The 23,567-nt window shown below is 33.5% G+C and overlaps 3 protein-coding genes across 5 annotated transcripts; 2 read left to right on the top strand and 1 right to left on the bottom strand.

Annotated features, from left to right (window-relative positions):
- Positions 1–2,827: 2,827 nt before the first annotated feature.
- Positions 2,828–6,325, top strand: LOC142627792 (nuclear transcription factor Y subunit C-3). 2 transcript variants are annotated; one of them, XM_075801696.1, is made up of 4 exons: positions 2,828–2,901; positions 3,130–3,172; positions 4,105–4,929; positions 6,023–6,325. In XM_075801696.1, exon 3 carries the CDS (start codon positions 4,115–4,117, stop codon positions 4,901–4,903), a length of 789 nt encoding a protein of 262 aa, XP_075657811.1. In that variant the 5' UTR covers positions 2,828–2,901; positions 3,130–3,172; positions 4,105–4,114; the 3' UTR covers positions 4,904–4,929; positions 6,023–6,325. The 2 variants fall into 2 exon arrangements, with proteins under 2 accessions (XP_075657811.1, XP_075657812.1); XM_075801697.1 differs by having other exon boundaries at positions 2,847–2,901; positions 4,114–4,929.
- Positions 6,326–7,172: 847 nt separating this feature from the next.
- Positions 7,173–12,082, bottom strand: LOC142629617 (increased DNA methylation 2-like). Its single transcript, XM_075803627.1, has 3 exons — positions 11,960–12,082; positions 7,957–9,006; positions 7,173–7,572 (listed from the first exon to the last, which is right to left on the bottom strand). The coding sequence occupies exons 2-3, from the start codon at positions 8,975–8,977 to the stop codon at positions 7,319–7,321; spliced, it is 1,275 nt and encodes a 424-aa protein (XP_075659742.1). The 5' UTR covers positions 8,978–9,006; positions 11,960–12,082; the 3' UTR covers positions 7,173–7,318.
- A 4,052-nt stretch (positions 12,083–16,134) lies between these two features.
- Positions 16,135–22,107, top strand: LOC142627416 (alpha-crystallin domain-containing protein 22.3-like). 2 transcript variants are annotated; one of them, XM_075801275.1, is made up of 3 exons: positions 16,135–16,266; positions 20,767–21,137; positions 21,596–22,107. In XM_075801275.1, exons 1-3 carry the CDS (start codon positions 16,250–16,252, stop codon positions 21,829–21,831), a joined length of 624 nt encoding a protein of 207 aa, XP_075657390.1. In that variant the 5' UTR covers positions 16,135–16,249; the 3' UTR covers positions 21,832–22,107. The 2 variants fall into 2 exon arrangements, with proteins under 2 accessions (XP_075657390.1, XP_075657389.1); XM_075801274.1 differs by lacking the exon at positions 16,135–16,266 and adding an exon at positions 17,971–18,177.
- The last annotated feature ends 1,460 nt before the right edge of the window (positions 22,108–23,567 follow it).

The following is a 23,567-nucleotide window of genomic DNA, read 5'->3' as shown; positions in this document are numbered from 1 at the left end:
CATTAGTATCAACTATCAAGGAATCACATGTGTAAGCTTGACACATCCCAAATCACACAAAAGTTCCTAAATGTGATCAGTGCAAGACAAAGTTATGGTTGGTTTGATTTGCCCACCGTCGATGGGTTCTAAGGAAAGCAGGTTTTCATAATTGCTTTTGTTAAATTAATTCTTGCTAAATATCTCCACTCCAAGTTTATAGGGCCAATTGTAGGAAGACACAATTCTCTTTCTTTTGGGCAAAAAACAAATGGAACTAAACAAACTAAGTTCCCATATTCGACAAGATCTTGTCTATACCTAAACTCAATAAAAGCTCATTGTCCAAAAATTAGGGGTGTCAATTCAGGTTAACGAGTTGGGTTCGTGTCATGTCAATATAGGGGTATTCGACTAAATGTCTCAACTCAAATCTAGCCCATTTAATAATCGTGTCATGACTTTTTAACCCTAACCTAACCTGTTAATGAAGTGGGTTGATACAACCCGACCCACTTGACACGTTTAATAAATGGAGTCATGTTGGGTTGACACGAATGTAAGACAACCCATTTTAACCTGCTTAATATCAAATATAACATTCATATAGAAATAATTTCTTTACATCTTGAAAGTAATGCATACACTTCAAATTTTCAACCCACATTCAAAATAACACAGTTCAATGAAAATATAACATTCATATTGAAATAAGTTCTTTACTTTTCAAAAGAAATGCATACACTTCAACCTAAATTTAAAATAACATAGTTCAACAAAAATATAATATTCACAAAACTCGCCAATTGTTAAGTATCAATATTGAAAGAGTTGGTGCAAATAGTAAATTGATCATGACTAGTGTTTATAAAGTTTCAATTTACAATTATATCACTTGTAAGTATTTGTAATTACCCACTTTTCTTTTTAAGTTTAAAGTAGAAGTTGGATATAAAAGGTATTTCATAAACATAAAATAAAATGAATATTTATTTGTTATACGAATTAAAAGGCTTATTTCGGGTTGACACTGATAAATTGACGTGTCAAAAATGTCTATTGCGGATCGTGCAGATTGACCTACTTATGACACGTTTCTTATCAGGTTGTTTATGACCCAAACCCGTTAAGACCCAATCCTAACTAGCAAAAACCCGTGTTGTATTCGTAAGTTGGGTCAAACATTGACACCCCTACCAAAAATGCTTAACTACAAATGTGGCTTCCTCATTCATTTCTTTCTTTTCCTCTCTTTTTGGAAATTTTTTTATTCTTTAAAATATTCATCTTTTACCTTTTTTTAAAAAATAATATATATTTATATTGCCCCAAAATGCCTAATTATATTTTATTTTTTAACAAAATAAGCAATATAATTTCAAAAGGCCTTGTTAGCAAGTATCTCTAAAGCTAAGGAATATTAAATATTTAATTATCTCTCGTAATCTCGTGCTTTCATATAGAGAAATTATATATTATGAAAATATAGAGAAAATATACCTATAAATGATTTGTCATTAATGTAGAAAAAGCTAATTTAAAATAATTATGTGTACTTCTTAAAATAAGTTACTTTGACTTTTTGAAAGAGATAAATAAAATAATAAATTATTAAATAATTATTTTGAAATAATAAAATATTAAAAACATTATGTAACTTGTATTCTCATGTATTTCTTAAGAAAAAGGAAGAAGTGAATAAGACATCAAAATTATGATAAGTGTTAAAAGCTCTGATTATGGCAGAAAATTGCATCTACTTTATTTAAAAATTTGTTTTACAAATTGATATTAACCACTCTTTTTCTCTTTTCATTATTTTTTATTGGTTTGAAGAGATTTAACTCTCTTTTTTTTTTAATAAGAGATATAATTTTGACAAGAGAGTTTAGAAGAGCTAGTGTTAACAATGGAAGAGAGGGGATTTTCAAACTAGCATAGTGAGGGAGGGCAATATAGTAAGTTAACACATGTTTGAAACATATTAACAAACTAGCGTCTCGAGTTTTAGAAACTCGAGTTCTATTTTAAAACTCGAGTCTCAAAGACTCGCTTTGTACTGATGACTTAGATAGAAATGTCAAGAAATGTCACATAAATCTCGAGTCTCTTAGACTCGAGTTCTACGAAAGAAACGAGCTGCGAACCCAGCAGAACTTTGAAGAAGAGAGAAATCCAGAACGAAGAAGATGAAGCCCGAACCGATCAAAAATTAAACAACAAGAACAGAACGAAGATGAACCCAGTAGAAGAAGAACAGAACGAAGATGATGAAGAAACCCCAGAACGCGAGGAAGAACCCAGTACAAGAAAAATAGAACGAAGATGATGAAGAAACCCCAGAACGATCTGACGATGAAGAACAGAGGGAAGAACCCAAAACACTGGAGCTTCGATTGGACGATTTGTACAAAGAAGAACGATGGGTCTGTCTGAGAAGAACACGAGGAAGACGAAGGATGATCTTAAAGGGGAAAATGGTGGAACTCGAGTTTCTAAAACTCGAGGTCTAAGCGAAAGGAAAAAATGGTGGAACTCGAGTTTCTAAAACTCGAGTTCTACATGAAATTTTTTTCATGTCAGCTTCTACCACTTGGGTCTCAAGTTTTAAAAACTCGAGTTCCAATTAAATCTCGAGTTTTAAAAACTCGAGATACTAGTTTCACATATTTTTTCAAAATTGGACAACTAACAAAATTGTTAAAATATTATTGTTATTTGGAAAGAGTGTTACAATGGAAGAAAGTAAAAACTAAAAACTAGCTATTAATGGAGGTAAAAATATGCAACTTTTTTCTGAAGGGTAATATAGTCAGAAATAACAAAGGTACCCATAAAAGTTCGGTTGTGACAGTATTAAAGTCAGAATCGAAAAACACACTCAGCTTTTTCGTTACCTTTCTTCCTTTGCTTTCTTCTTAGGTTCGTTCCCAGAAAACTAACATTGATCATTTTTTTTTTTTCTAACAAAAAATAAATAAATTGTTTTTTTTTTGAAACCCTAAATTTGGGATGAAAACCAATTTGGGATCTTTTTGTATACTGACAATTTTCCAAAAATAGCTTCGACCCATAAAAATTCCTGTTGTATAGAACAGATCTCTGGAAAGATTTTTCTGATACATAAATTTCTTTCCTTTCTTTTGTCAGGTCCTTAATCTTGAAGAACACAGCTTATATCCTTCTGAAAAAGGTTCCAAATTTATATCTTTCTCTAATATTTACATGCAAAGATGTATGTGTTTGTGTATGTTTGTGTTCATGTGTGCGTTTATTCTGTATGACACTCTTTTTGGGTTATGTTTCTTGGGAATGTGAATCTTTGTGGCATAGGTAAATTTGGTAGCCTTTTGAGCTATAATGGGGCTTGTGCTGTTTGATTCAATAATAGTCATATCATTGTTAGGTTTAAATTTAATCTGTTAGATATTGTCTGCTTCTCCTCATGATTAATAGATGGAAGATCTCTTGTACAGGTTGTGAGGTAAGTAAATCCTGGTTTGAAGTGAAAGTGTAGAAAGGCCTATTTTTGTATAATGCTTATGCTTTGTTGGGTATAAATTTCCAACCTTTGTATTGAATCTCAAAAAAAATTTCATCTACCCAAAAAATAGAAGCTCATAATGTCCACCCATTTACTATTTTTCTGTGCATATCATTGTTTATATATCTGCACCTAGGAGCTTCTGCTTGGTTCTGAATGATAAATCAAGAGGTTTGTTGTTTTGACGAATTTTCTTGTAATTTTGATGAATTCAGAATCAAATTTTTATTTGTTTGATGTCTTTCATTATTGGGAATGATAAAGTTAAGAGTCTACTGCCTTGTTGACAAGGTAGATTTTACACTTGTTGGTGGCCAATGAGCTCTAGCTCAACTGGCACCTTCCTTCTTGTAAGTGCTAGGTGGAGGGTGAGGTTGCGGTTCAAGCTCACTAGATGCTTGTGGAACTTACCATTTAAAAAAAAAGATTTTACACTTGTTGATGCAAATTCCATTCATGCATTTAATATTAAATAAAATTATATCATATTGACTATTCATTTCAAAATATGTGCCTAATTCTAATTTATATGTTTTGTTATGGTTGTATTAAATTGAAGGAATTAAGTTTTGTGTTATTAGTTTGATCAGAATGGATCAGCAAGGACATAGCCAGGCCCCATCTATGGGAGTGATTGGTAGCGGAGCTCAATTACCATATGCCACTAACCCATATCAGACTGGTCAAATGACTGGGGCACCGGCTCATGGATCAGTCGTTACATCAGTCGGGGCTATTCAATCTACAAGTCAGCCTTCTGGAGCTCAGCTTGCACAACACCAACTTGCTTACCAGCACATCCACCAGCAACAACAACAGCAACTTCAGCAACAACTCCAAACCTTTTGGGCTAATCAGTACCAAGAAATTGAGAAGGTGACTGATTTCAAGAACCATAGCCTTCCTTTGGCAAGGATCAAAAAGATTATGAAGGCTGATGAGGATGTAAGAATGATATCAGCTGAGGCACCCGTAATATTTGCCAGGGCATGCGAAATGTTCATCTTGGAGTTGACCTTGCGATCTTGGAATCACACAGAAGAGAACAAAAGGAGGACACTTCAAAAGAATGACATTGCAGCAGCAATCACAAGGACTGATATCTTTGATTTCTTGGTTGACATTGTGCCAAGGGAGGATCTGAAAGATGAAGTGCTTGCATCAATCCCAAGAGGAACAATGCCTGTTGGAGGGCCTGCTGATGCTCTCCCTTACTGCTATATGCCATCTCAGCATGCTCCACAGGTTGGGACTCCTGGGATGATCATGGGTAAGCCTGTGATGGACCCAGCTATGTATGCTCAACAGTCGCATGCCTACATGGCTCAACAGATGTGGCCACAGGCACCAGACCAACAGCCATCGCCCTCAGATCATTAGTAGCTGTTGCATGGAAGCTGAGTAGCGTAAGTATTCTTTTCCATTTATTGCTGGGTTGTGTATGAAAGCTGAAATAGTTAAGTGGTCATTTAAACATGTTATAGCAAAGATCAGTGTTTTTGCTTTAATTTCACTTTTCCTTCCTTTTTTTTTCCCCTCAAAATTTGTCTTATGTCTTGCCAAGAGCCTTGTAGCTCAACTAGCATTTTTTGGTATTTCCAATAGAGACATTCAGGGTTTAAGTCTCCACATCCAACTATAAAAATAAATAAATAAATAAAATTGTATCTTGTCTTAGATTTTTCTGATGAAAATTGGAACTATGGTGATTTAGATTACCAAATTTTTACATTCTTCTCTTTTTGATAAGCCAAATTTTATGACCTTCTCATTTATCATGACATGGCATTTATTTCACTTCATAAATTTAGCTGTAGTTTTATGGATAATTCTCATGCTACAATGTTTTTTTCTCATGATAAATTTGGCTTGCTTTATTCTAGTCAGAACTCTAGTTGTTATGTTGACTATTCATCCCTTGACACCTTAAAGTCTAGTTTTTTGTCATTCTCTTTTTAGATTAAGAGAGGTATAAACACAAAAAATATGCCATTTTACTTTGGAGTTGTCACTGCTGGAGGTTGTGCCCTTTTGAGTTCTACATTTGGGTTTAGCAAAAGCAACACCAAGTAAAAGGACGATCTAAATATCTTGGACTTAAGATGGATCGAGCTGTAGGCTCTGAGAAAGTTTTCTCGGGGAAGGAATAACAAGAAGCTTGCAATAACATGCTCCAAGCCTCCAACCCCTTGTGTGGATTTTTCCCTCCCCTTTAAAATATATATGAGAAACCTGAGCATGCTATATTGATTTAAAAAATCTTACATGAGTTCCTGCACTTGTCAGTCAAAATATCCTCTAATGCAGTGAGGCATTTCGAACTTTTCGTAAACATAAAGATGAGTCTTACTTAATGTTTAGGTGGATTTGATATGTTTTGAACATAAAAATAATATTTTTTTCTTTTATTCTTGTCCTTCTAAGACTATTGTTTCCGTTTCGCATTTCATGTTCATCTGTTTTTTGCTTACCTCTTTTTTTTTTTTCTTTTTTTGGCAGAGTTGTTGTTTCTCAAGATATCTGGGGAATGTCAACGCACTGTTTAGGGACGTCTTAGTAATGAAGAAGTTCAATCGATCAAGATTTGAGCTAAAGACAAGCAAACTTTATGTAGATAACTATGCTTGAGAAGAATAGCCAATCTTGATTGGGCTGGATTGAGCTGGAGTTTATTTCTTGCTTGTTTTATTTCTTTCTTGTTTTAGCCAAAACTTGTTACTTAAGATGAATGAATAGAAATTTAACTTAAAAGTAATGCCTCCATCTTTGATGAGCACAAATGAAACAATAGTTTTCTCGTTCTATGGATTTGTTTCTTTCTTTGCCTATGCAAGATGATTTCCATCTAGCTAATAGGAAGTAATAGTAGCAGTTGGGATGTTGGAATTATGTGAAATTGTCATCGAAGGCCTGGACTGCCCGTGCAGGCAAGGTGCTTTGTATCTTGTAAGATAGAGATGCAACTTTTCTACCAACATAATCTAGTGCCAATCAGTAGGCTGGGAACTAATACCTTTGTAATGAAAATGCTGAGAAGATATTTGTGTAATTCTTCCATGACCCAGTTCATTTGACATCGGAGAGTTTTGTTCGGTAGAACCTGAGTGGTTAAACCTACCCAAATTGCCTTCTTGGAGATGACAATCAAAATGAGCCCAAGACACTTCTAAAACATTCTTTTTAAGGATAAGGGCTACACAAACTCTTGAAAGTTTTTTTTTGCATGCATTATTTAGGTAATCCTTTTGAGTGGGGTCTTCCTTCTATGCGATACAATTTTACTGTTGCTTTTCTTTAATTGGGAATTTCCTAAGCGCCAAGAAAATCATATGCTGACTTTTGCCAGAAATCGCATGTGCATCAAAGGGTTGACATACTTTGTTGAATGGGGTAGAGCACCTGAGTTTGGGTACAAAAACCTTATACAATGAGATGATACCCAGAAATAAGCGTCAACATGCTTAATCTCTATTACTAATTTTTGTATTCGTATAAACAAGAATAGTCAGCCATGACTCATCCTCAAATATTCTTTCGGAAATCCTCTATGACATGGGTTTGGATTTGTTGTAGGGTATATCAGGGGCCAAAGAAAGGAGGTTATGGAAGGCGTAAAACTAAGCCACTGTCGCATCAAAATCCCAACAGGAAAACAATATTTAAGGAAAATAAAATTAACAAAAGATGGAGATGATATACAATGGTTCTCAAAACTCATCAACCTAGAACTTCTAAACAGAATATACAGTGACCCCTCTAATTCATTAAGATGATGAATTTTAACAAGACATGAGGTTATTGGTCATTTTCATGTCTCCCTTTCATCACAATTCCCTCAAGAACCCCGTCAGTGCCAAAATTACCACAGAACTGTTGAGGATCAACTGGACCAGGCAGCTGAAATGAGATGGAGAAGTGTCCAGGTGGACACAGGTTCTGTGTCTGCATTTCAAACACTTGGGAGTACCTGTACACTGTTTTCTCCCCTGTCGTTGTCACTCCTTGTATCAATACTTTGCCATCAATTTCAACTTCACAGCTAAATTCCCCTGCAGCGAGAGAAAAATCATATCAATCATTGATAGTAAGACCCATCAGGGTGAAACAAGAGGCTATAAGAGCAATAGGGAAACACTGGATGATTTTGATGTCAAGTTAGCACTTTCAGTCATCAATACAAGGAAGACATCACCAAAAATAAAAGCAGAAAGATTGGGGGGTGGGGGTTGTGCCATTTTCCTATACACTGCTATGAAATTAAAATTCCATTCCTTAAGATTTCCTAAATCTATAAAATATATAATGCAAAATAAACAAGAGGAGTTTCATATATTTAGAATGCATGATACAAAATCTCAGTCCTAAAGACATTTTACAGCTACCACGGAGAGCAACTATGTCATAAGTAATTTTTTTCCTAATTAGTAACTTACTTTCATCTCTTTTCACTCCTGGAAGAGACACACGAAAGAGGTATGAGTCGTCACATTCCCCAATGTCCATGAGTCCTATAACTGGTCCCACCTGTCCCATGGCTGCACTCCCAGTCAATGCAAATCCACTTTTGGTAGCAGCTACAATATTAGTCCACTCTTTTTTAGTTGGGTGAGAAGGAAGAAAAATCATAGCTGGACCAACTTTCTCCATGGGATTGGAATCATCTTTAGTTGGCAAAGAAGCCATATAACTATACATCATAGGGTTACCACTATATGGCACACTACTGATAGGTGCCACAAAATGGAAATGTTGCTGATGATCCTGTGGGTTGAGGATATCATCTATGCGTCTCGTTTTCCGAGAACCACGGGAAGAACTTGGGGAAGGCAACTCTCCGTTAGACTCATCCTCCTGCACTGCTGCATTATGTAAGCCAGAACCATATAAAGAAGTGTGCAACCTTGCTGCATCTCTATCCAAAAGAAAATCCTCCAGCCCAGTTAGCCTCTTAAACCTTTCAATATCCTCTGGCTTAATGTAAACGATCTCCGGGTTGTTAATAAATACAATGTTCTCAATGATTTTATGTTGATTTTTGAACCTTGAATGAGGATGCAATTGCAGAGGAAAGAGATCGGGAAACTGAGGGTAATTGGCAGCAAGGTCCTGTCCCTGAACAGGGACATTTCCTTCAAAGAACTGGTACAACAACGGTAATTTTACGGCGACAGATTCAGCAGCCTTCCTAAGTACGTAATAGTACACCCGTTCTACTTCCACTGTTTTCATGTGGGTCCCAGCTAGATGATCAGAAGTATATGGAGGAAGTCCCTCAGCTATTCTTTGCAAAACTGACTTTTGAAGCCTCTCCCCTTTGAGATCCGGGCCAAAGTAAGTACCCATGATGAAGTACAAGAGGAAAAGCTGATTATCATCTAGTATATGACTTTGTACATTGTTAGATTCTAATCCCCCAGAAGTAATAGGTTCAGTAACCTGAGATGAGCCATCCATTGCCACTAGTGATGTAATAAATCAGAGGTCTGCATAAAAATGCCACAAAGATTATTAGAATTGAACAAGACAACAAGACATAATGATTTTAGTTATAAAAAAGAGTTTGAAAAAAAGCATAGCATCAATGGATGAGACGAAATACATGCAAGTAAAGTTACTAGAAAGAGTTTAGCATTGAGGCTCCTGTGTTCTTCACTAAATTCTTTTTTGATAGATTCTTCACCAAATTCTTTGTCCTATATAGTAAACTCTGCAACATTTGAGGGCACGTAATGCACAATACCATGACTTAAGGGTACTTTATTTTATGGAATCTATAAAAATCCCTTTCAAATGATTAATATCTTCAAAAGTTCAATCTTTGTTAGAAAGAGCATGCTGCATTTTCCAATACCATAAAGAATGGGAACCAAATTTATATTTTCATAGGTCATCAGAGAAAAAGGGGAAGAAGGTGTAGCTGATCTTAGAAAATCATTTTAAGATCTTGACACAGGCCAGTAATCCAAACACTGTTAAAGAAAAGAACAGCTACTAGGGGAGTGAATTTTAGCTCTGAACCAACACATATCAACATCCGCACTCTAAACAAAGTTCTAAAAGCCACGCCCTTTGTAGAACCACTCCAGAAATACACTGAGATGTTCCCAAAGAAGGTTTCAGAACACAGATGTGATGTGCTGGATAGCACCCAGAATATATGGTCTAATTATTCTTGAAGCACCCTTTTAAGTGAAGATTTGCCACAAGATTGACATATTAAAATCCATTAGTTATACTCTTGAAATAATTACAATCAATAAATTACACTATGGTTATCACAAATGGCTAGAAAGAATCTGGATAACACTATCAAAGAGGGATTTGCGATGTTTTGGATACAATATGAGTATCTTGCTTTAAAAACACAACTAATACACCTCTTTGGGTAGTTTTACCTGATGCAAGTCTTGAAAGCATATCAAAGGAATTTTAAGTTCATAGATCATATGGAGATATTCAATGAGTAATGCTGTTGTAGAATGTGTTTCTTCTTAGTTGGAAAATCAACCTTACTGCTTTGCTAAACACGAAATTGGTAGCTGCAGATTTATCTAGATAGTGACAGTCCAACATAGAAGGAATAGGAGCTCAGTTTGTTTACCTATAGTTGGGAGTGTTATTCGTCACAAGCATGAGGGAAAAATATTGCTAGCTATTAACAATACAAATCAATTTTATGTGAATCGCAGCAATATGCAGATTGAATTAAGAAGACATTTAAAACATAAACCCATTGATGATTAAGGCATGCAGCTACACAAAATGGGGAAAATTCCAACTATAAAGTAATATTCAGATCAAAGACAATTATAATATGCTTAACTATCCAAATAAATAAGGCATTTAAATATGCACTACCAAATCACTTGACAATATTCAATAAATTTCAGGTTTTATACGTTGAATTTCATAACAGTATATTAAACATGCATATCATGTCAAAATGAGCATACTGGACAGGATCCGCTTTTTCTCAAAACTAAAAATCCTATGAAGGTACGTTAACAAACTTTGCATGGGCCGGAAACATGTCACACAAGAATGACAGGAATTAGATACATAAAAAACTTTAGCAGGGACCAACAAACAATGTGGACCATGATTGATTGTAAACCTCGTTAAACTAATGAGTAATCTACAATTCCATTGCAAAAATAACAATTTCTATGACACAATTAACAATTATACCACTTTGCCTTGTATATGAGAGTTTATTTCACAAAAAGATTTGCCAACTTAATCTCTGTCATGGGAATTTGGAGCCCAATTCTGACAATATTTTGTGAACATTGCTAAACAAAAACTCAAGAAAGATGACAGGATTATTATCTTGCTTACATAACATGTATGTAAAATGGCCTGAATGATCAAGGAAAACGAAAAGGCAAGTCAACCAAGACTTAATCCCAACTTTGAATATTTGAAATGGATTGTGAAACATTATGTTGTTTCTTTATATATTCATGGAATTTAGAAATCCAGTCAACTTGGATGAATCCTGTAATTGTAATTGGCATGTAAAAGTTCAGCCCTGAATCCAAAAACTTGGACAAAGTTTAGAAGAGTATGGTCCAAAATTTAGAATATTCAGCTAATAAGTTCATATTTTGATCAAGGTATTGGATAATCAATCAAAACACAGTGAGTTTGAGAAAAAGAGTACAGAGATGGTTGCTTTGGATAATGTCAAGATTTTAAACATTTAACAGAAGAATAAGAAATGTAAAAAGTTTAATCCAAAACCCATCATAAAATGAAAAATTAACCGAGTGAAAGATTTTGTCAGCGTGTACAAACAACAAAACAGATCAACACACTTTTTTTTTTTGAGGTTGAAAAATTCTCATGACTATGATATATACTTCAAATAGAAATCAAATACAAAGAAGCATAATGACTAGTCCATATAGCACACATCAAATATGCAAACTTGCATTCAATGAAACACCACCTTAATCACTAGATGATATGGAAATAAATTCATTCCTCAAAATCTCAACTTGCACGAATAGAAGCCAAGCTCAAAGTAAATTAAACAAACCCATTTAATTCCAAATGCTATCAAAGGCATATATAACTAAGTCAGGACACATGCAGCAACCAAAGACACATGCAATTAAGGATAGTTCACCTTAATCACCAAACCAAACAAGGCATTGGGTTATTCCTTAAAATTCTCAAAAGCCCATATACAAAAAAAGTGGTGGAAACACAACCAACCCAATATTACCGCCAGAAAGAAGTAAAATTGACCCAGTAGCAAACACTACATGCCAAACACAAAGGTCTTCTTATTAAATCCCCACGTGAAATTCAAGCACAACCCAGAAATCAATTCTCAAGCTTATAAGAAATCCAAACCAAACAATAGACAATGAATTCTTTAAGAAAAAACACACAAACACTGAGATAGAGTTTTAAGGAGACGAAACTAACCAGAGAAAGGTTCTGAAACTCAAGCGATAGGGTCTTTTTTGTTTTTGGGTTGGTGTTACTAAAACAGGTAAAGAGCATTAGAAATGCGCAGGGGGTGGTGAGTATTTCATTTGAAAAGGAAAACACAGAGGCAAGAGCAGTGTCAGTGTGGCACCTTTGGGTCTGGCCCGTTTGGGTGGTGACATGACATCAGTTTAACCACAAAAGTAATGAGGTTTCTGTTTGTGTTTAGGGGGCTATTGGGAATTATATTTTTAAAAAACTGGTGGGCCCAATACATTTTTTTCCTAAATGTGGGCCCAATATTCGGTATTAATAGCCTAATGATGCTTATGTTAGATTAAAATAATCTTTATTAAAAAAATAAAATAAAACCTTGCAGTTGAAATGTTGAATTGACATTTTTCTTATATTTTAAACAAAGTCGTTCAATATTTAAATTAAATTCTCTCTCTCTCTCTCTCTCTCTCTATATTATATACTGTTTTCCTAGGATAAGAGCTACCAGTGTAATTAGGTAAATTGTACTTAGACCCAACATTTATATTAATTATAATCAAGATTTTCACCAATTTTGTATTGTTATTGTCTAGTACTAGCATTTTATTCAATTTGATTTTCTCAAAAAAACAGAAATTAAGAATAAAAAAGTATTTTCAGTTTTTCATTAAAAAAGTTAAAATAAAAGGTACATAACTATGCAAAATTTCATTTTGTTCTCTTTTTTTATCAATATTTCTAACTATTAATAAATACTAACATAGCTATAACTATGCAAAAATTTTAAACTTTTCCACATCTAAACAATTACTTATCTTGAAACAATGGGGAAAAAATCTATGACCATGTATGTAGCACATATGATGAGGCTAATTATTAATTATTTGAGTTATTTTATTATTTATACTATTATTTAAGGGTTATTTCTTCATTGAATTCTTACTTTTTAATGCCCAAAATACCATAAAATTCACATGTTTACAAAGTTTAAATCGTAGGGTTAAACATGTAAAATTGCTAATTTTAAAATTCCAAAATTTTAGATAATTTGAAAAAAAAAAGATTTTCTATCCATGTTTCTCCTATCCACATTTCAATTTAAATTCCTAAATTTTGGCCTCTTTTATATCTCCCTTTTTAAATAATAAAATTTATGGTTTTTTTCCTAATTACCAAAACAAAATGGCCAAAAGTTTTGGTTAACTAATTAAAACTTTTTTTTAATAATTATAAAATTAGAAACAATTTTAAAGTGCCAATAACTACGTTTGACATATCTTTTTTCTAAAATTTGTTCACCCCATCTCTATTTAGATATATCTCACACGTTTCTTTACATACGCTTTTGGATTGCCTTAATTTTTTACTCACTTCATCACCATCTCCAATTTCAGAAAGGTTTGTTCCCTTTACATTGTTGAAATTATTATTTTGTAAGTTTGTGTATTTTTTTTTCCTCAAATTTCTATGAATTTCACTTTTTTAAATCTCTTTCAACAGTTCCTTTGATTTCCTCAAATTTTATCTTGCTTTGAAAAATTATGACACTAATCTAAAAAAAGAGAGAGCCTTATTGCATGCGCGTGTGATAAGGCTAGTATTGTTCAATAACTTTAAAGCTATCTTACCTTTATCACCTTCTATTGAATTTCTTATTTTTGTTTTCTAAGATTTTTTATAAAAGAGTTTTTTTTTATTATAAATTTTTTGGGGTTAGAAGTTCTAATACTGCTACTCGAATCCAACTCCTCCTAATACCCCCAAGCATTTATGTGCATGAGAGGTAGCGATATGCCTAAGAGGTGGTTGGTTAAGATTTATAAAGAAGAGTTTGAAGACCCATTTCAATTTTACCTATCATACACTTTGGGCTGTCAAAAACTCTTCAGTAGAATTTGCCATGTTTAGCAATTTTGATAAAGGCCTTAAACCATTTCAGCTTTTAATAAAAATAATAAATTAAGCCAAGAGTTTTGTAGCTCAATTGATGTTTTTTGGTGTTTCAAAAAAAAATGTTCATGGTTTAAATCTTTTCTCCCCTAACTATCAAATTATAAAAATATAAGAAAAAAAGACATAAACCTCCATTCTTATTTTCAAATTAACACTCAACGCGCCACAAATTTTTAGAGAAAGAGATAATAATAATATTAATTGATGATGCACAAGATTAATGACCACATGTTTAGCACTAACTCATGAGAACTTGCATGAGTAAATACTGTACCGCTCAAGATAGGCATCACTGTGGTATTGGCCAAAAGTTCTCCTATACTTTTTTTTTTTTGGTTGATGAAAAGACAAGTAACTTTATTTATTTATTTTTTATGCTGACAAGTAACTTTATTAAGATGGAAATAAATTCAATACATTTTAACCCAAAGTCAACTTAATGATAAGTGGATCCTTTTTTACCAAGTTACAAAACTACCAATCCTTATGGCATATTTTGCTAAAATATGTGTTGGTTTATTATCTCCCCGTTTAACATGTGATATTTGCATAGATCAAAAAACTTGTAATTTATGACAGATCTCATATACAATATTAGAGATGACTATTAGTGGATTACTCAACTCTCGCACAGCATCAGAGAGTAGAAGTAGAAACATCTCAAGCAAAATCAATAGATTTCTTAAATTAGCAATAAAAAAATTTGCTTACTTGTAAATAGAAGTCTTATAGGTGTGTTTTTCATACCTCTCAAATTCATCAGCCCGATAGTATTTATAGGATCCCCACTTGACCTTTGAGATTGCAACCACACAAATGATTTGATCATGGGGCATGTCAAAGATGGTGGAATCATGGACAAAATGTTCGGAAACATGCATAATGGTCTAGTGTAAATGCATGTGAATGTTAATCTGTTTCATGTATTAAGTTCATGTGCTCTAAGAATCCCCTTTGAATTGGGGGTCATCCTTCCTTTCTACTAAGCATCTTGATGATATTAATTGTCTGTGCTGATTATGAATAAAGATACTTGATGACCTTATTCCCATTAGTTGCACCCATTCCCTTTAGGGCATTTTGTAATTGCATGCAACCTCGAATTTCCAATCGTGACGTTTACTGTAAAGATGGTTCAACAACTTTTTTTGCCACATTTTGTTTTCCTATTGGGTCCATAGATTACCTCATGTTGTTTTCTTAATAGAACTCACATGTTGTGAGATGGTAGATGCATGCATTTATTGCATAATATACATTTTTTTAAAAATAAAGGTTATATTGAATTGAATGTATTCTTAAAATGATAAAACTTATATATAGTATTTTAGATACCATTCCTTGAGTTTCTTGCTTAAATTTTAGTCATTTTTATTTGTTTTTCAGTGTTTTTTTTTGGCATGTGAAAAAAGTCCAGTTAGATATCTCTCCAACCCCAACATTCTCTCACCAAATCTCAGAAGAAAGAAATTTGGCCTCAATAAAACTATAATTCAGGTTTTCCTTCTCAAATCAATGTTGATCATAAGCATAAAAATTGGTTAGTACTCTAATCTACAACTTTCTCACAATGCCATTCAAAAAGCAAGGCGCCCGTTTGGCAAAATATTATGAATGCGCTAGGTCAACCCAACAGCTGTGCAAACAAACTATGGCCTATGGGCACCATGATTTCCTTAGAAGAAATTTGGCTTAACCAACTATACACCCTCTTCTTTCTCCAAAAAAAAAAAAAACACACACTCTCTCTCTCTCTCTAAAATTTTCTCTCTTAATTCACCATTTAACATTGTTTTGTTGAATTGTACAATTCATACAGCTAGCTAAAATTTAAGACGACAACCTAATGTACGTAATCTAAATTTTACTTTTTTGCAAATCACATGAGATATAATTATAAATCGGTATGATTTTAATAATTAATTTAAAAAAAAGATAAGATTACATTCTTTTTTAAACTTTAAAAATTAAATTAACATAACCAATCACTTAAAAAAAATTTTAAAATATTTTTTTAAAAATCTTAAATACTAAAATCGAAATTTGTCCTTTTTTTTTTCCTCCTAATCTCTCCAACTTTTTCCTCTCCCTTATTATTGCTCACACCCTTTAAACCCCAGGAGTATACGATACTCCTGAAGCACCCGATCATTTCCTTCCTCCCCCCAAGGTCTACTCCAGCTATATAAGACCTTGACCAAACAGTAAAGAAAAAAAAACAAACAATACCCATTTGATTTTCTCAGTCCAAAATCTTACAGAGCTCCCAAAAAACTCGCCTCTGCAACCACTCCCCCACCAAAAAAAAAAAAAAAAACTCAGTTCTCTGCTCCAACTATGGCTTCCTCTATCAGGTAAATTAGTGAATACATTCATAAATATGTATTCATCTTCATCATACATGCATGCATAAGATTCATATCTTTATACATATATACAAACTTAGATAAATGTATGTCCTTTTGAATGCCCAACTTTGCTTTGTGTAATTTGGTATTTGGTCTTTTTTGGGTCTTCTTGGTAAATGCCATGCTTTGTGATGTTGATACAGTAATGGGTATTTTTTTTTTTTTCCTTTTGGAGTAATGATTGTAAATGCTTGATGTTAATTTTTTTAGCTTAATTAGACTCCATTTACTGTGTAATGGTTGTGAAGAAAGTTTCTTAATGTTACAAAGATTTCATTTTTATTATTGTCAATTATTATTAGTGTTGGTCTTGTTGATTACATAGAGCAATTTGCAAGGAAATGTAATGATTGGAAAAGAAAAAAGGAATTAGTTGGTGTTGTTTCTCTAAAGAGTTGTTCAGTTTAATGGTTGATTTTTGAATCTGATTTTTCCATTATAGTACAAGTAGTGGCTGATTTGTTTTGGGACGGTTAGGGCCTGTTTGGTAGTGTGAATGAAAATTAGTTTTATTCAGGAATTATTTTGTGACAGATGGGAATGAACTTCGTTTTTTGATTGTTGTTTTTGGGTCTCATGCAGTAGTTAGTAGGGCGCAATCCTGCTAAAGAAATACAATCTTTAAATGTCTTGAAAATTGCCTGTAATGTGGAAATTAGTTTGGAAACAATTTTTGATGGTGTCTTACACTTACTTATTGGGTTTCCTGCGTATTTTTGAAGTCTTCTATTTGGGGAAACACTGAAAATTTTTGTTCTTTGATGCCGGGTTGGCCAATAAAGATTTGTTTGCCATCGTCAGAAGCCTAAAATGGTTGTACTTTTGTTACCAAATGGACCAATCAATATGTTCTCTTGCATTATCAAGAATGACACGTCATTACATTTTTCTCCCCCAGTTTTGGAACCTATATTGGTAGTTTTTGTGACCAAACAGGCCAATTAGGATCTGTTTTATTTTTATTTTCTATTTGTTTGGAATTATTGAGAACCAATTTACACTTTCATTGTTTGTGTTTTTGGAAACATAAAACGGTTTATCATTTTTGTCAGCAAATGCACCGACAAAGATTTGCTTTTGCTGTTGTAAAATTTTCATCATTTTAGTTTGGAAAAGATAATAGATTGTACAAAGTTGCTTCGGAAATATGAACCATATAGGGAAGTCTGATTAAGCTTTAAAAAAAGAACCTCCACTGGGCAGTCAGCTCTGTTTCATTTAAGCCATGTCAATGACAACAAAACATAAGGCTATACAGTGTGGGATTTCCCTACCACTAAGTGATAACATGTTGAACAAACTCATAATTATCCTGTAGAAAATTAACTCAAGCATCAGATTGTAGGAACAGGAGTTCTCCATATTTGTATTTCCATATACTTTGTTGCAACTGATTAAAAAGTGCCAACTGAGGTCCTGTTTGGAAACGTGAGTCACTTCCGTAGCCTCCCAAGTTAAATATGCATTCAAAGGAAATTGCTACATCATGATCAAAGTGAAACCTTGAAGAAGAAAGCACTAGTTGCTTTTTGGTATAAGTTGAAAGGCTCCAACCCCATCTTAGGGATCAAAAGGAATCATGTCCTTGGAGGAATATTTGCAGCACTACAGTTTTGAAGTCATACTTCTCCTTATAAAGTTAATAAAAATGGGAATATAATTTTAGCTGTTTGGGGAGAGTGGAATGTAGGTTCTTTCCTTTGTGAATCAGCACGTGTCACAGGCATGCCAATGTGCTCTATCCCAAATGGCACCTCCTCCCTTAAGAGCAAATTGGAGGTGGAAGTTGTGGATTTAAGATCCATCGGGAGCATGTGTTCACATGTGGGCGGCAAAGACATGTACAAGAAAGTGGAGGTTGTTGCACCTACCTAGTCATTTATCTGTACAAGAGCACACTCCTCACACACATATCAAAAACTTTGACTTCCAGACATGGATTATAGGCAATTACTGTTTATACGCTTCTGGCTTCAATATGATTATCTGTCTCTAATGCGAAAGCTCTCCTAAATGTTCATTACATAAATTGGCACTTCTGTTTTAGGAAAAAAATTCAACCTTTGATCAGAAGGGTGAATTTGTTGGAAAACAAATAAATGACGCATGAGTAATTTGGAAAGGAAATAGTAAGCTAAAGTGATCAGAAAATTGCCTCTTGATAACATGAATTGTTTTAAAGTCAAACTTATAGGTTTTAGCCATAGAAAACCTCTATGTCTATGTTAAATATAGTTGGACATAATTTTCCCAAGGAAAGCATATCTCACCTGTGATGGGAAATGTGATTGAATTGGGTTCTCAATATCCAAAAAGAAGATAGAGATGAAGATGAAGACCACGAATTCATTAGGATAGTGTGATTGAATCTGGTCTACAGTTTACCAGAAAACCAGCTTCCTGATTTTGACCAGAAGGTGTTTTAGGTTTTGATGGGAAACCATCCTCTTGGAGTGTTTGTATGATATGTGATATTGTCATATGATTTTTCTTGTTGTTTGGCCTGCATGAGTAGTAAACTGAGTATCTCTGTGTGTGTGAAGTTTGATAAAGAACATCCTTTACAAAATAGATTGATTTTGTAATATAGTACAACTTTAGTCGGATGATTTATCTTGTCGCAATATCACCTGTTAGTGTTTTGGTTTATTTGTAGGTCTTTTAGGTTTTTGTCCATAAATAGTTCTCATTTAAGATTTTCAATTTGTGCATCGTTGAATGAGATAGATTTTGTCAGAGATATTAACGAATCTCACTGAAGTTTGGTATAAAATGTTAAAACGTAAAATAAACACTCTCAAGGTATAACCAGAGTAAGATATACTTTTTCTGAACTGACAAAAGGCATTGTTGATTCCCCTCTTTTTTTTTTCCATGAATTTCTTAAATAAAATGGTTATAAATTAAATGCATTACTCCAGGCAATTGTTTTTCATTCATTAGTTTTTTTCCTAGGCACGTATATTGTAAGAATTATCTTTAGTTGTGGAAAGTGACTTTAAGAATGTGGGGGAGGGTGAGGTTGTGGCATGAAGACCTACTAGGTATGTCTAACTTATAAAAAGAAAAAAAAAGTGCTTTATTTTTTTTGGATTCAGAAAAATGTGATGTTTCGACAATGTGATTAGTAGAAAGCATATATTTGGAAATGGAGGAAATCAATGTTGATTTGCAGACATGGTATGTGATTTACATTAAAAGGAGAACATTCTGTTCTCTATGGAGAAATGGTGACTAAACAGAATTAACCATGTAACCAAATATTTGGCACAGCACCATTAACTTGTGCAGGGGATCTAAGACCATAAAAATGCCAAATCATGTTTTCAATGGTTAGAAGACATTCTGGGGGGCATTATTCCCTTGGCTCTTGATGATGTTTCTTAAGGTTTTTGTTGGTTTAATAAAAGCCCAGGCTGGGTTTCCAGTCTGGTTTCTCAAAAAAAAATCGTCTGAGAATATTTTTTTTTCTTTAATCATCGAAGGGACAGATTATTAAAATCACTTCCACCTGCTGACATTGGGATGCAATTTTGTGCAAAATTTATTTGATATCTTTTATTTGACAAAAGACTTAAGACTTTTATATTTATGTAAACTAGTAATCAGATTGCAAACATATCATGGTATAAACTAAATTTTTTGAATTGTTTAATTTCAGTCTTTGGTGTTTATACCAAGGTTAAATTGGTTGATGTGATTGAAGAATTATTGTGTGTGTTGCAAACTAAAGAGTCACAGATGATGCTGGTGGTTAACTTATTGGTGCAGGGAACCAAGATTTTTTGTTTTAATTTGCAATTAATTTTGTTTTTGAATTTGAATTTGGTTGTTAATGTTGACAGTTTTTAGGGATTTGATTAGATGTTTTCCATATTAGTATAATCCCTTAAAACTATTTAACTGGTACTCATGTAATCGTGAAAGACAATTGAGTTTGAATAAGAATTAATTTTGATGAGTTGAGAATGTCTTCTCCTCTGTCCCCTTTGTTTGGTGGTGATGCCAAACGCCCTTAGGTGGTGATGCTTGCAGGCAGATTCTAGGCGGTGAAGCCTAGGGTTTGTTCTGTTGCTCTTTTTGTTCCTCTTTTCTCTCTATTTTCCTATTGTGTGCTGCATCACTTATGGCACAAGCTTATTTCTTACAAGATAATAATACCAACTTGAACAAATCAGGGATTATTATTGACACAATTTAGGTAGGGATAACAAATACTGATAAATATAGTTATTCACTTATTCTAAAATGCAATTCCTATGTTAATTATTTTCAGAACTTAGATTTATCTAGACAATTCATGTGATGTGAACATCATTGTTTCTGGAACACCAAAATTTTCTTAACACAAAATTTGAAATTATTAATGCATTCATAGATCATGCTACAATGGGATCATATTACACCATAGTTGCAATCCCTGATGGACTTAAGATCTTCTTGCAGGGGTGGGAGATCTAGAAGTGACAACATTGAGCCAGACCCTTTAAATCCTAAGCAAACTGTTCTTCATGTGGCACCTCTCAATAGTGTGCCATACATTGGTCCACCTACACCACACAGCTATACTGCTTCATCACCAGCCAAAAAGAATAGTGAGACTGTGGAAAAAGTTGGGCCAGCTATGATATTTCTCCCTTCTCTTTCAACTCGAGAAGAGTGGAACAATGTTGTAGCTGCCACTAAAGTTGGGGTTGCACTGACTGGGAGTGCAGCTATGGGAAAGATAGGACCAGTTGTAGGACCTATGGACATTGGTGAATCCGATGATTCATACTTTTTTCGTGTCTCCCTTCCAGGTGTAACAAGGGATGAGAGTAAGTTTCATTCAACCAGTAAACTATGTTCAAGTATTGAATTTTGAAATTCTTGCTAATAAAATGTTGTTAGGGAAATTTTTATTTCTAAATAATGTTGTATGAACTTTAGTTGATTGTTTGGACTTTTATGCGTTATTGTATATAGATGAGGAACAGTGGTATTGATTGTGTGATATAGTCATTAGCTTGCTGGCATAACTGCATGCCTCTTGACATTGGTTTGGTTTGGACTCGCTACAAATTAGAATTGTTCTTACATCTGATCTCTGTACATTAATTCATTTCTATCTATAATCCTTCACTTTAGAGTTTCACGAATTATCTAATTTACTTGTTCTGAACATTTGAGTTTCATATGCTTGGAAAATCATGATTGGGTTATCTCATTCCTACTGCTAGCTTCTAATATTCATCTTTCTGTGGTTATCGAGTCTGGCCATCATTTCTGACTGCAGAGGATTTCAGTTGTGAGGTTGAACCTGATGGAAAGATAGTAATAAAGGGAGTAACAACAATTGGTGAAAAAATAGTTTGCAAGAACTCCCAAATTTTTCAGATGCAATCACAGAATCTATGCCCACCAGGGCACTTCTCTATCTCATTCCAGCTGCCTGGTCCAGTTGACAACCAACAATTTTCTGGTTCTTTCGGAATTGATGGGATTTTGGAAGGTATTGTGAAGAAAAGGTGACTAAGATGTCTTCAATTGTTGGTGAGCATATATTCCTACCGATTTTGAAGACTAATGAATTTATCCGTATGGACTAATCTAGTTTTAGTTGAGGGCTTAACATAGATAAGAGGAGCTCTAGGAAAAATGTGGTTCAGGTTGCTGTTTAGTGACTTTGCAGATATATGTTTCTAGATATAGCTGAATGGCAAAATATATCTCTGTAGATTGCCCCAAATAAATATATTTTAAGACTGTTGAGTTGAGACAAGTCTATTCTAAGTTTGGTAAGTTTAGAATTTGAAATTGTTTCGCATTTAAGGAAATGCTTTCTACCTTTTTAGACCCATTTGTAAGTAATTTTAGTCTGTTTGTGAAATGTGATCAGTTCTAAAACCAAAGATATGGTGTACATTTAGAAGAATGATTTTGCTCATGAATTGAGACTGCTGCTCATATCAGCTGCACATTAATTGTGGAGCAGGGGCTTAAGGAACATTGAAAATGACTCTGTAATTAAGGTTGGTGCAGGTTTTAATTGCTAAGCTATGCACTTTTTCTTCAACAAGTTTATAATGTGTGCTACAGAGTTGTGTCTCAGAATGAGGATCAAATGTCTTCTCTTCATGTTTGTTTAGGAACAACTTATTTAGCTAAAACTGAAAAGTTTTTGTTAAAAGTACTGTAAATAAAGCTAAAAGATAACTGAAATAGTACAATGGAACCTATAAATAATACCAAAAAGTGTAATGGGACACATAAATAGTAGTAAAAAAAAGTTGAATAATAAAAAAAAACTAGCTTTTTAAACCAATGGCAAACGCATACTTCATATGGAGAAGGAATTTTCATTAAAAGCGAGTGTGCAAGTGAACCTGATTTCAATTATAGTCATACTCATATTTATATTGTCCACTTGGTTGCTTCAAAATCATCTCTCTCTCTCTCTCTCTCTCTCTCTCTCTCTCTATATATATATATATATATATATATATATGACTCAAATGACTCTTTGGTAAAGACTGATACACAAGGCATTAATTCAAATGAAGTCTTGGAATAAGAGACTTCAAATGAAGTCTTGGAATAAAAAATTTAACACAACCTTGGCCTTGTGTTTCAAATAGAGAAAAGTAATAAGAAAAATAACTCTTATAACTAGTGACCATTAAACCCCATATACTTTTTCTTACTCTAAAATCATTTATTGATAACCTATCTTCATTAAACAATTCATTTTCTCCCTTACGCCTAAACTTACTCCCCTGGGTCATAAATTGGTCATAAATAAGACAATAAGTTATTATTATTTTTATATATTATGCTTTAAATAATGAATTTGATAAATCATATTCTAGCTTTCTTTGTTTTAATTTTGACAGTTAAGATTTATTTTTAAGAAATAACGTTTTATAAGAAGTGTTACAAATAGGGAAAAGAAAATCCAAATTGCATACTAGATTATAATGAAACAGTAAATTCTTGATCAGACGCATGTATTGCTACATGCTATTAAAGTGACTTTTACCAAAGAAGTGTTCCAAAATAATCATATCTAAAAATCAATCAATTATGTAAGAAGAAATATTAAGAAAATTTTGTCATATTATTAAGAAATCACAGCCCCTCTTTCCTTATTTTTTGTTTTGCTTAGGGGGAAAAAAAGTATATAAGCTGGATCCTTTATTTTAATACTAGGGGGTAAAAAAGTACATAAGCTGGATGTGTGGGGCAAAAAGATCCTGATGGGAACGTAG

This window comes from Castanea sativa, chromosome 3 (genome assembly GCF_040712315.1).
Source record: "Castanea sativa cultivar Marrone di Chiusa Pesio chromosome 3, ASM4071231v1".
Taxonomy (NCBI): Eukaryota; Viridiplantae; Streptophyta; class Magnoliopsida; order Fagales; family Fagaceae; genus Castanea; species Castanea sativa.
The sequence above is the reverse complement of the archived record's forward strand: the minus strand, read 5'-3'. Positions and strand labels throughout refer to the sequence as shown.